At 37.2% G+C, this 12,756-nt stretch overlaps 1 protein-coding gene across 2 annotated transcripts in view; it reads left to right on the top strand.

Annotated features, from left to right (window-relative positions):
- The window catches only part of GMPS (guanine monophosphate synthase), a 99,103-nt gene that overhangs the window by 24,392 nt on the left and 61,955 nt on the right, over positions 1-12,756 (top strand). For both annotated transcript variants that reach the window (XM_082654779.1, XM_082654778.1), the window contains exon 2: positions 10,920-11,101. In XM_082654779.1, the coding sequence (XP_082510905.1) occupies positions 10,920-11,101 (182 nt within the window). The remainder of the gene's footprint in view (positions 1-10,919; positions 11,102-12,756) is intronic.

The raw sequence follows: 12,756 nt of genomic DNA on the forward strand, positions 1-12,756 counted from the left end.
TTCTTTAAAGCCAAATAATATTGTTGAGAGTATGTCTTGGGATTGGTCGTTCTGGGTTTATAGTCTAATTTTGATTCATATTCTTTCATGCCTTGCAGAATTTTAATACCTTTTCGCTTATTTAGAAATAGCACATTCCAGTTTTCATCTGTTGTTTGAGTTTGTCTTTCTGTCTTGCTTGCTTTAGAGATATTATTCTATTCCTTATTTCCTTTTTTACTTTTAGTAACTTTGTATGGAATTTAACTTCTATGCTTATTGCTTCTCTTCCATGCAAACTTAATTTCTTGCATTTTACTTTTTTAAAATTTTTATTTTATATTGGAGTATAGTTGATTAACAATGTTCTGTTAGTATCAGGTGTATTTCTTGCATTTTTTTTTTTTTCTTTTCTTTTCTTTTGGCTCCCCACACGGATCTTAGTTATGGGACCAGGGATGGAACCCGTGCCCCTTGCAGTGGAAACATGGAGTCCTAACCACTGGACCTCCAGGGAATTCCTAGTATTTCTTGCATTTTTAGAATACCTTCTAAATTTTCAGATACTTTCTACAAATTGATAGAGCTCCCTCTTCTGTTAAAATCATGGCAGTTTGTTTTCTGAGCATTCCTGGCACTGATTCCTCCCCACACTTTAGTCTGGCCCTTCTGTTTTCCTTATCTTATTTTTTTTTTGAATTTTATTTTATTTATTTTTTTAAACAGCAGGTTCTTATTAGTCATCAGTTTTATACACATCAGTGTATACATGTCAATCCCAATCGCCTAATTCATCACACCCCCACCCATAACCCCCCCACGGCTTTTCCCCCTTGGTGTCCATACATTTGTTCTCTACATCTGTGTCTCAGTTTTGCCCTGCAAACCAGTTCATCTGTACCATTTTTCTAGGTTCTACATATATGTGTTAATATACAATGTTTGTTTTTCTCTTTCTGACTTACTTCACTCTGTATGACAGTCTCTAGATCCATCCACGTCTCAACAAATGACCCAATTTCAATCCTTTTTATTTTTGAGTAATATTCCATCATATATATGTACCATATCTTCTTTATCCATTCGTCTGTCGATGGGCATTTAGGTTGCTTCCTTGACCTGGCTATTGTAAATAGTGCTGCAATGAACATTGGGGTGCATGTGTCTTTTTGAATTATGGTTTTCTCTGTGTATATGCCCAGTAATGGGATTGCTGGATCATATGGTAATTCTATTTTTAGTTTTTTAAGGACCCTCCATACTGTTCTCCATAGTGGCTGTATCAGTTTACATTCCCACCAACAGTGCAAGAGGGATCCCTTTTCTCTACACCCTCTCCAGCATTTGTTGTTTGTAGATTTTCAGATGAAGCCCATTCTAACTGGTGTGAGGTGATACCTCATTGTTGTTTTGATTTGCATTTCTCTAATAATTAGTGATGTTGAGCAGCTTTTCATGTGCTTCTTGGCCATCTGCACGTCTTCTTTGGAGAAATGTCTGTTTAGGTCTTCTGCCCATTTTTGGATTGGGTTGTTTTTTTTTTAATATTGAGCTGCATGAGCTGTTTATATATTTTGGAGATAAATCCTTTGTCCGTTGATTCATTTGCAAATATTTTCTCCCATTCTGAGGGTTGCCTTTTGGTATTGTTTATGGTTTCCTTTGCTGTGCTAAAACTTTTAAGTTTCATTAGGTCCCATTTGTTTATTTTTGTTTTTATTTCCATTACTCTAGGAGGTGGATCAAAAAAGATCTTGCTGTGATTTATGTCACAGAGTGTTCTTTCTATGTTTTCCTCTAAGAGTTTTATAGTGTCTGGTCTTACATTTAGGTCTCTAATCCATTTTGAGTTTATTTTTGTGTATGGTGTTAGGGAGTGTTCTAATTTCATTCTTTTACATGTAGCTGTCCTGTTTTCCCAGCACCACTTATTGAAGAGACTGTCTTTTCTACATTGTATATTCTTGCCTCCTTTGTCATAGATTAGTTGACCATAGGTGTGTGGGTTTACCTCTGGGCTTTGTATCTTGTTCCATTGATCTATGTTTCTGTTTTTGTGCCAGTACCATATTGTCTTGATTACTGTAGCTTTATAGTATAGTCTGAAGTCAGAGAGTCTGATTCCTCCAGCTCTGTTTTTTTCCCTCAAGACTGCTTTGGCTATTCAGGGTCTTTTGTGTCTCCATACAAATTTTAAGATTTTTTTGTTCTAGTTCTGTAAAAAATGCCATTGGTAATTTGATAGGGATTGCATTGAATCTGTAGATTGCTTTGGGTAGTATAGTCATTTTCACAATATTGATTCTTTCAATCCAAGAACATGGTATATCTCTCCATCTGTTGATATCATCTTTAATTTCTTTCATCAGTGTCTTACAGCTTTCTGCATACAGGTCTTTTGTCTCGCTAGGTAGTTTTATTCCTAGGTATTTTATTCTTTTTGTTACAGTGGTAAATGGGAGTGTTTCCTTCATTTCTCTTTCAGATTTTTCATCTTTAGTGTATAGGAATGCAAGAGATTTCTGTGCATTAATTTTGTACCCTGCAACTTTACCAAATTCATTGATTAGCTCTAGTCATTTTCTGGTGGCATCTTTAGGATTCTCTATGTATAGTATCATGTCATCTGCAAACAGTGACAGTTTTACTTCTTCTTTTCCAATTTGTATTCCTTTTATTTCTTTTTCTTCTATGATTGCCGTGTCTGGGACTTCCAAAACTATGTTGAATAATAGCAGTGAGAGTGGACATCCTTGTCTTGTTCCTGATCTTAGAGGAAATGCTTTCAGTTTTTCACCGATGAGAATGATGTTTGCTGTGGGTTTGTCATATTTGGCCTTTATTATGTTGAGGTAGGTTCCCTCTATGCCCACTTTCTGGAGAGTTTTTATCATAAATGGGTGTTGAATTCTGTCAGAAGCTTTTACTGAATCTATTGAGATGATCGTGTGGTTTTTCTTCTTCAATTTGTTAATATGGGGTATCACATTGATCTGTGTATATTGAAGAATCCTTGCATCCCTGGGATAAATCCCAGTTGATCATGGTGTATGATCCTTTTAATGTGTTGTTGGATTCTGTCTGCTAGTATTTTGTTGAGGATTTTTGCATGTATATTCATCAGTGATACTGGTCTGTAATTTTCTTTTTTTGTAGTATCTTTGTTTCATTTTGGTATCAGGGTGATGGTGGCCTCATAGAATGAGTTTGGGAGTGTTCCTTCCTCCGCAGTTTTTTGGAAGAGTTTGAGGAGGATGTGTGTTAGCTCTTCTCTAAATGTTTGATAGAATTCACCTGTGATGCCATCTGGCCCTGGACTTTTGTTTGTTGGAAGATTTTTTTGTTCTTTTTTTTTGCGGTATGTGGGCCTCTCACTGTTGTGGCCTCTCTCGTTGCGGAGCACAGGCTCCGGACGCACAGGCTCAACGGCCATGGCTCACAGGCCCAGCTGCTCCGCAGCATGTGGGATCTTCCCGGACTGGGGCACGAACCCGTGTCCCCTGCATCAGCAGGCAGACTCTCAACCACTGTGCCATCAGGGAAGCCCCTGTTGGAAGATTTTTAATCACAATTTCAATTTCGTTACTTGTGATTGGTCTGTTCATATTTTCTATTTCTTGCTGGTTCAGTCTTGGAAGGTTATACTTTTCTAAGAATTTGTCCATTTCTTCCAGGTTGTCCATTTTATTGGCATAGAGTTGTTTGTAGTAGTCTCTTAGGATGCTTTGTATTTCTGCGGTGGCTGTTGTAACTTCTCCTTTTTCATTTCTAATTTTATTGATTTGAGTCCTCTCCCTCTTTTTCTTGATGAGTCTGTCTAATGGTTTATCAATTTTGTTTAACTTCTCAAAGAACCAGGTTTTAGTTTTAGTGATCTTTGCTGTTGTTTTCTTTGTTTTTATTTCATTTATTTCTCCCCTGAGCTTTATGATTTCTTTCCTTCTGCTAACTTGGGGTTTTGTTTGTTCTTCTTTCTCTAGTTCCTTTAGGTGTAAGGTTAGATTGTTTATTTGAGATTTTTCTTGTTTCTTGACGTAGGCTTGTATAGCTATAAACTTCCCTCTTAGGACTGCATTTGCTGTATCCCATAGGTTTTGTATTGTCATGTTTTCATTGTCACTTGTCTCTAAGTATTTTTTGATTTCTTCTTTAATTTCTTCAGTGATCTCTTGGTTATTTGGTAATGTAGTGTTTAGCCTCCATGTGTTTGTGTTGTTTATGTTTTTTCCCCTGTAATTCATTTCTAATCTCATAGTGTTGTGGTTAGAAAAGATGCTTGATATTTTTTCAATTTTCTTAAATTTGCTGAGGCTTGATTTGTGACCCAAGCTGTGATCTATCCTGGAGAATGTTCTGTGTGCACTTGAGAAGAAAGTGTAATCTGCTGTTTTTGGATGGAATGTCTTATAAATATTAATTAAATCTATCTGGTTTAGTGTGTCATTTAAAGCTTGGGTTTCCTTATTAATTTTCTGTTTGGATGATCTGTCCATTGGTGTAGGTGAGGTGTTAAAGTCCCCCACTATTATTGTATTACTGTCGATTTCCTCTTTTTCAGCTCTTAGCAGTTGCCTTATGTATTGTGCTCCTATTTTGGGTGCATATATATTTATAATTGTTATATCTTCTGTTATATTGATCCCTTGATCATTATGTAGTGTCTTTCCTTGTTTCTTGTAACATTCTTTATTTTAAAGTCTATTTTATCTGATATGAGTGTTGCTACTCCAGCTTTCTTTTGATTTCCATTTGCATGGAATATCTTTTTCCATTCCATCACTTTCAGTCTGTATGTGTCCCTAGGTCTGAAGAGGGTCTCTTGTAGACAGCATATATATGGATCTTGTTTTTGTATCCATTCAACAAGCCTGTGTCTTTTGGTTGGAGCACTTAATCCATTCACATTTAAGGTCATTTTCGATACATATGTTCCTATGACCATTTTCTTAAATCGTTTTGGGTTTGATGTTGTAGGTCCTTTTTTTCTCTTGTGTTTCCCAGTTAGAGAAGTTCCTTTAGCATTTGTTGTAGAGCTGGTTTGGTGGTGCTGAATTCTCTTAGCTTTTGGTTTTCTGTAAAGCTTTTGATTTCTCCATCGAATCTGAATGAGATCCTTACTGGGTAGAGTAATCTTGGTTGTAGGTTCTTCCCTTTCATCACTTTAAGTATATCATGCCGCTCCCTTCTGGCATGTAGAGTTTCTGCTGAGAAATTAGCTGTTAACATTATGGGAGTTCCCTTGTATGTTATTTTTCGTTTTTCAATAATTGAAAAGCAGCAACTATTGCTGCTTTCAATAATTTTTCTTTGTCTTTAATTTTTGCCAATTTGATTACTATGTGTCTCAGCGTGTTTCTCCTTGGGTTTATCCTGCCTGGGACTTGCTGTGCTTCCTGGACTTGGGTGGCTATTTCTTTTCTTATGTTAGGGGAGTTTTCAACTACAATCTCTTCAAATGTTTTCACGGGTCTTTTCTCTCTGTCTTCTCCTTCTGGGGCCCCTATTACGCGAATGTTGTTGCATTTAATGTTATCCCAGAGGTCTCTTAGGCTGTCTTCATTTCTTTTCATTCTTTTTTCTTTGTTCTGCAGCAGTGAATTCCACCATTCTGTCTTCCAGGTCACTTATCTGTTCTTCTGCCTCAGTTATTCTGCTATTGATTCCTTTTAGTGTAGTTTTCATTTCAGTTATTGTATTGTTCATCTCTGTCTGTTTGTTCTTTAATTCTTCTAGGTCTTTGTTAAACATTTCTTGCATCCTCTCGGTCTTTGCCTCCATTCTTTTTCCGAGGTCCTGTATCATCTTCACTATCATTATTTTGAATTCCTTTTCTGGAAGGTTGCCTATCTCCACTTCATTTAGTTGTTTTTCTGGGTTTTTATCTTGTTCCTTCACCTGGTATGTAATCCTCTGCCTTTTCACCTTGTCTATCTTTCTATGAATGTGGTTTTCCTTCCACAGGCTGCAGGATTGTTTTTTTTCTTGCTTCTCCTGTCTGCCCTCTGGTGGATGAGGCTATCTAAGAGGCTTGTTCAGGTTTCCTGTTGGGAGGGACTGGTGGTGGGTAGAGCTGACTGTTGATCTGGTGGGCAGAGCTCAGTAAAACTATAATCCGTTTGACTGCTGATGGGTAGGGCTGGGTTCCCTCCCTGTTGGTTGTTTGGCCTGAGGCAACCCGACAGTGGAGCCTACCTGGGCTCTTTGGTGGGGCTAATGGCAGCCTCTGGGAGGGCTCATGCCAAGGAGTACTTTCCAGAACTTCTGCTGCCAGTATCCTTGTCCCCATGGTGAGCCACAGCCACCCCTCACCTCTGCAGGAGACCGTCCAACACTAGCAGTTAGGTCTGGTTCAGTCTCCTATGGGGTCACTGCTCCTTCCCCTGTGTCCCGATGCGCACACTACTTTGTGTGTGCCCTCCAGGAGTGGAATCTCTGTTTCCCCGAGTCCTGTCAAAGTCCTGCAATCAAATCCCACTAGGCTTCAACGTCTGATTCTCTAGGAATTCCTCCTCCCGTTGCTGGACCACCAGGTTGAGAAGACTGACGTGGGGCTCAGAACCTTCATTCCAGTGTGTGGACTTCTGTGCTATAAGTGTTCTCCAGTCTGTGAGTCACCCACCCAGCAGTTATGGGATTTGATTTTGCTGTGATTGTGCCCCTCTACTGTCTCATTGTGGCTTCCCCTTTGTCTTTGGATGTGGGATATCTTTTTTGGTGAGTTCCAGTGTCTTCCTGTCAATGATTGTCCAGCAGCCTATTGTGATTCTGGTGTTCTCACAAGAGGGAGTGAGAGCATGTCCTTCTACTCCGCCATCTTGGTTCAGGCTTATCCTATTAATTTTGATTCTCATCCCAGCAGTTGCTCCTTATTGTGAGCCCTGACCCAGAAGGGAGTCCTGGCCTGTCAGTTTCAAAGGTTTAGGGGAATTAAACCCTTAGGTTCTCTTGCTGCCTCTGCTCCATTGGAGTGGCCACACCTCCTCCCAGTGCAGCTGCTGTTCTTAAATTGGCCCCTGTGCCTTTTAGCTACTACCTGTTGGCCATTGTGGAATTCTCTGGTTTTCTTTAATGATTCCTGGTTGCTTCCCACACAGATGCTGTAACACAGGGATTGTGGCTCTGGTAGTTCATTCCCACCAGCTTGTATTTTGGGGTTCTTGGAGGAATAACTTATCATTTAGTTATATGATATATGTCTTGGGTTCTGGTTTTGATATCCGGTGGTCAGTGATATGAGGAGATTCAGGAGGATCCAAAAATGATGCCATTTCCATATTTATAGTATCTGCAAGATTCTTTTGCTTTATTCTTAAATAGGGTGCTGAATATGGTTTAGTTTTTACTTAACATTCTTGCTATCATAAAAGATATGAACATTACTTACTTTATTATGATGACTTCAGGTCACCTGAGAGGGATAGCCTTCATCTTCAGTTTTAAATCAATTTTATAAATAGATATAATAGGTTTTTCTGTCTTGTGATGTTGAATTTCATTTGTCTCAACTAATGGTGTGACTAATGAGCTATTTTTCTCTTTAGGGTGCTCTTTCTAATCCCTTGAGGGTTTGGAAGCCTAATGATCAGACTTTACAACTCTGTGTGAAGTAAGAGTAAATAGATTTAAGGTTTTCAGGGAATGGAACTTTTGCTTTTATTACTGGTGACCTTTTTGCTTTTCCCTGAGTTGTTGAAGCTTTTTGCTGGATAGGCAAGTTGATAGCTGAGGTAGAAAGAAGTGAGGCAAGGATTCAGTGTTTCCTCAGTGATCTCTGATGTCATTTGATTGAACAGCTTTAAAACGTGCTAAGAAAACTATAAAATTTTCTTTTAAAACTAATTTATTTAAGAAAAAAATGGTTGATTTAAAGAAATAGACAGTCCTCACTGTGTGATAGTAAAATGATCGCAAAAATGGACTTGCAAGCTGAAACCATGCAAAGCAATCATATAATCAATGGGAAAATTATGATGGTGTTGTGACGTTTTAAAATTTTTTGTTGAAATATTCTTACTGTTAATTATAAAGAATAGGGAAGCAGTGAAACTACTATTTAGTATCACTTAAAACTTTAGAAACATTGAGAATTGTGCTTTATTTCTTTTTATTTTTTTAATTTAATTTAATTTAATTTTTTTTTTGGCGGTACACGGGCCTCTCACTGTTGTGGCCTCTCCCGATGCGGAGCACAGGCTCCGGACTCGCAGGCTCAGCGGCCATGGCTCACAGGCCTAGCCGCTCCGCGGCATGTGGGATCTTCCCGGACTGGGGCACGAACCTGCGTCCCCTGCATCGGCAGGCGGACTCCCAACCACTGCGCCACCAGGGAAGCCCTATTTCTTTTTAAGCTACTCTTGATAAGTTTTTTACACAGTGCTTCCCTTCACATCTTTTCTATGCTTTGATGGCTTTCAACATTTTATCCTTTGCACTTTGAATGTCATGAAATATCTCCAAGAGTTTCTTTAATTTGAAGTATTTTCTCAGAGTGACTTCCTCTGGGACATTGTTATCCGTTTTATCACAACCACTCATTGATGTTGATAAGTTGCCTTCACTAAGTTCCTCTGACTGCACATCTAGAGGGGCTTATACTGCAGCAGTGTCAACCTTGCCACAGCCAGCTATTTCTTCTATAATTCCATTTACATTGGATTCGAAATTAACTTCCAGCATATCACTTTTAATTTCTTTGGTGCACTTTCATCTTTGTTGATTATCCATATGTGTAAGATGGCATGTGGATTTATCACTGGGCAACAAGAAGGCAGCACAATTGCACTATCGGCTGTTTGTTGTGCAGTGACTAATCACCAGTAGACTTTGAGAGAAGGGACATGATTGGCTATTGATCATGATGTTCATCTTATTTATGTGATGATTTGTGAATTGACGAGCAACTTTATGTAATTATTATATGTTAATGTATGTTAACTGAAATTGGAGCCATGATATTGGGGACTGTTTGTAGTTAACTAAACCCTGGTATAAAGCATGGCATGAAATTCTTGCATATCAGAATCATGCAAAGTGAGAACTCTGCCTGTAATATGAGAAAACAGGTTGTACTTGGATTTGGTGAAAATTTTGAAGATGATAATGGACCTAAATCTGAGACATTTACACAATAACATAGTGGTCTTTAAAAAGTACTTTATTCTTTACAAAAAATAAATTAAAATACTTTTAGATAAATTCCTTAAAGGGGAATGTGTATGTATATACGTATACTAAGACTAAGGGTAAAGGTCTGAAAGGAGAAAGTTTTAGCATTTCTTGCATTAATATATTCTATAAACTTCTGTTTTCTGTGATCTGATTATTCTACATTGCTTGATATTCTTATGATTAAAACCTTCATTTTGTGATCTGAGGAATTCTTTCTGGCCTATGGTTGAGTTCCTCTCACAAATCCTCCTCTGTAGATGCCTGTGATTGTTGTTTTTTCATTACTGCAGTGAAGAAGTGTTAGTGGTGTTGTGAAGTCTGCATTTCTTTTTATTTACTTTTTAAAAAAATATGTATTTATTTATTTGGCTACGCCAGGTTTTAGTTGTGGCACGTGGGATTTTTGTTGTGGTGTGAGGAATCTTTAGTTGCAGCACGTGGGATATTTTGTTTGTGGCATGCAGGCTTTTAGTTGTGGTAGGCGGTATCTAGTTCCCTGACCAGGGATGGAACCTGGGCCCCCTGCATTGGGAGCGTGGAGTCTTAACCTCTGGACCACCCGGGAAGTCACAGTCTGCATGTATTTATTCATTTAAATGGAGAGGGAAGAGGGATGAAAGTGTTACACAGATGCCTAAGGGGCTGGCTTAAGATTTTTTTTAGTGTGCAAATTTTACAACTGGAGGGGGAAAAACTACAAAAATATGTGTATTGTAAATATTTGAACATACTGAAGAGCATAAAGAAAAATTTTAAATCACCTACTATAATTCCATTAGTACTCAGATACTGCCTCTGTTAATATTTTGGTGTATATCTGTCTATACATTCTTTTTCATACATGTACATACATTGCACTTTTACACAAAATGTTTTAAAATGGGATCATATTGTATATGCTTCCTCCAAGTGGATTTACAGGGTACATACACATTTTAAAGCTTTTTCTTATGTAAAATAAACAAAAACAGAATCGAGACTAAAGTGAACACAATATATGTATCACCCAACTTCAGTGGTTTCAGTGGTTGACCTATAGTCAGTCTTGTTTCATCCATACCCACCTGCCCTTGCATTATTTTGAAGCCAGTTCCAGGTAAATATTTTAGCACACTCCAGATAAATATTTCAGCACATATGGTTAAAATTTTATGTTTTGCCAAATTGCTCTCCAGAAGAGTGTTTTCAATGTAGACTTGTCAGAGATAGGATTAAAAAACATTTAAAAACTTTTAGTGTTATGGGTCAGATGCATATATATTTTTTCCTCAGGTAATACAAAAAATCCTAATAAAGTGAATTTGGGTATGGTTATATACTCTGGGAGGAAACTTTCAGTTCCTCATCAGTATGTCCCTCATAGGAATGCTGTGACAGTTAGATTGGGTGATCATATAATTTATTACCCAAACTGGGATGCTTTTGAGGTTCGAAGGAGGCACTATTAATAATAATGCCAGTATAACAGGCATGGCATAAACCAGTACGTTATTTTGGCACAGCTGGACTGTATGCTTACCCTAGTATTGGATAATGTGTATAAGATGCATTAAACATAAAGTGACTATATCATGTCGTCAGTAGATGGTAACTTATATTTATGCCTGTGTATGGATATGTATAAAAATCTTAAGAAGTGTTTGAATTGGCAACTCAAAATCCTAAGTTAACAGTTTCTGTGTGTTTTTGGAGCTGACAGTGACCACAGTTTTTAAAAGTAGCTCTAATTTTCATAATTCTCATAATTAAGACATTTGTGTTAATATTTGCAGCTGGAGAATGCTGGAGGAGACCTTAAGGATGGCCACCACCACTATGAAGGAGCTGTTGTCATTCTGGATGCGGGTGCTCAGTATGGGAAAGTCATAGACCGGAGAGTGAGGGAACTGTTTGTGCAGTCTGAAATCTTCCCCTTGGAAACACCAGCATTTGCCGTAAAAGAGCAAGGATTCCGGTAGACTTAACTTATGTTTTTCTGAGGAGGCTGAGCTTAGATTGTAGGATATTTTTTTATTAATTTTTTTGGGCACTGAATTACTTAATGAAACTAAGACATGGAATGGTTTTACAAGAAATTTCCCATGGCTCTGGGAATTAAAAGGAATTTAAATTAAAGGAAAAGATTACATTAATTTTATTTGCATAGTTTTAAGAATTTATCGTTTGAACATCTTATGTTTCATAGGGTTTCTGGATCAGACTTAGATCTGGCTATTATGGTCATTCATTCATTCATTCATCCCAGAGCATTTGTTCAAAGGAATATATATGTATAATGGCTACAATACCTAAATTAGAGAGTTCTGTGTACAATGAGTCTCTTTTGCTTCCTATTCCAGGAAAGTAGTTTCTAAATTATGAAGACTTCTAATTTAAGGGCTAATTCCATAGTTTGTACACTTAAAACTAGTCAAAATGACTTCTTCCTTTAACAACTATTTCTGGTTAATGCTGTGTCTTTTCTCTTGGAATTAATGTTTGCTTTTAAATTGAATGTTATTCAGAAGCAAGCAACTGCAGTTTATATCCTTAATTAGCTCTTAAGCCTTAATGCTGTATTTCTTCCAAAATATAATGTGTTTAATTTTTCTTAAAAACATAATGTTTTTCCATTAGACAAATGGTTAACTTTTAAAAACTTCACAGATGAGTATACATTATCCTTTGTTTCTTCTTTTTGAAATAGAGTGAATTGCAAATCAGAAAAAGCAGGTCTACATTTAACTCTGTTCTAGTTTTAGGATGTAGATTAAAAACAGGTATCTCTTTTAAACTGTAGAATTTTAGAGTAAGAAGTTTATCTAATTCAACTGTCTTGATTTGCCAGTGAGAACCAGTTTTAAGGGAATCAAAAACTGCAAGAAATCTGAATGGCTCTCTGTCAGATCCAAGTTCCATCATTCTCCCAACCCAAAACAAACACAAAAATCCCCAGCAAACTAATCGACCAAATGTTTTGGAATAGGGTAACCAATATTGGCAATAGAAGTCTGATTGTTTTTCTTGTCACCTGTTTACCTGATCATCAACCGTTTCTAGGTCCTGCTTATGCCTATAGCTTCTTTTCTCTGTAGAAGAATAGGAACTATAGCACTGTGGCTTTCATTACTATAATCCTTTCTGCTGAGATAGTTATTTGACCACCCTTTTTCTAGAATAAATTTTAGGTTTATGACTTAAGAGACATCTTAACCTACCTGTTTTTAGAACCTTGATTTGCTTGATACATAAAATTGGTATCTGGAATGCCTTAGGACTTCGTGGGCCTTGTAATTGCAAGTTGTTTCAAAATCATAGCAGGGTAGAAATAGAAAACTCAGAATGAGTGATTAGCTCTTCTCAAGACTTACTGAGATAAGAATTTTCATAATTGGCTTAAGTGCAGCTTGAGTTTTATCCTTGACTAAATCCGTTGCCTTTTCTTTTTAATAGTATTAAGAATCTTTATAGCCTTGAGTTGTTTAGCAGATTAATGAGGGATGCTGGGCAGTTGCATGGTGGTTATCCTTTATAAAACTAAATACAAACTAAATACTGAAATTCTAGAGATTTTGATTATTAAGTATGTTTTAGAGAGTTTTAGCTTATGCATTTTTAAGAGGCTAGGCT

Source organism: Grampus griseus (assembly GCF_964374135.1).
Source record: "Grampus griseus genome assembly, chromosome: 5".
NCBI lineage: Eukaryota > Metazoa > Chordata > Mammalia > Artiodactyla > Delphinidae > Grampus > Grampus griseus.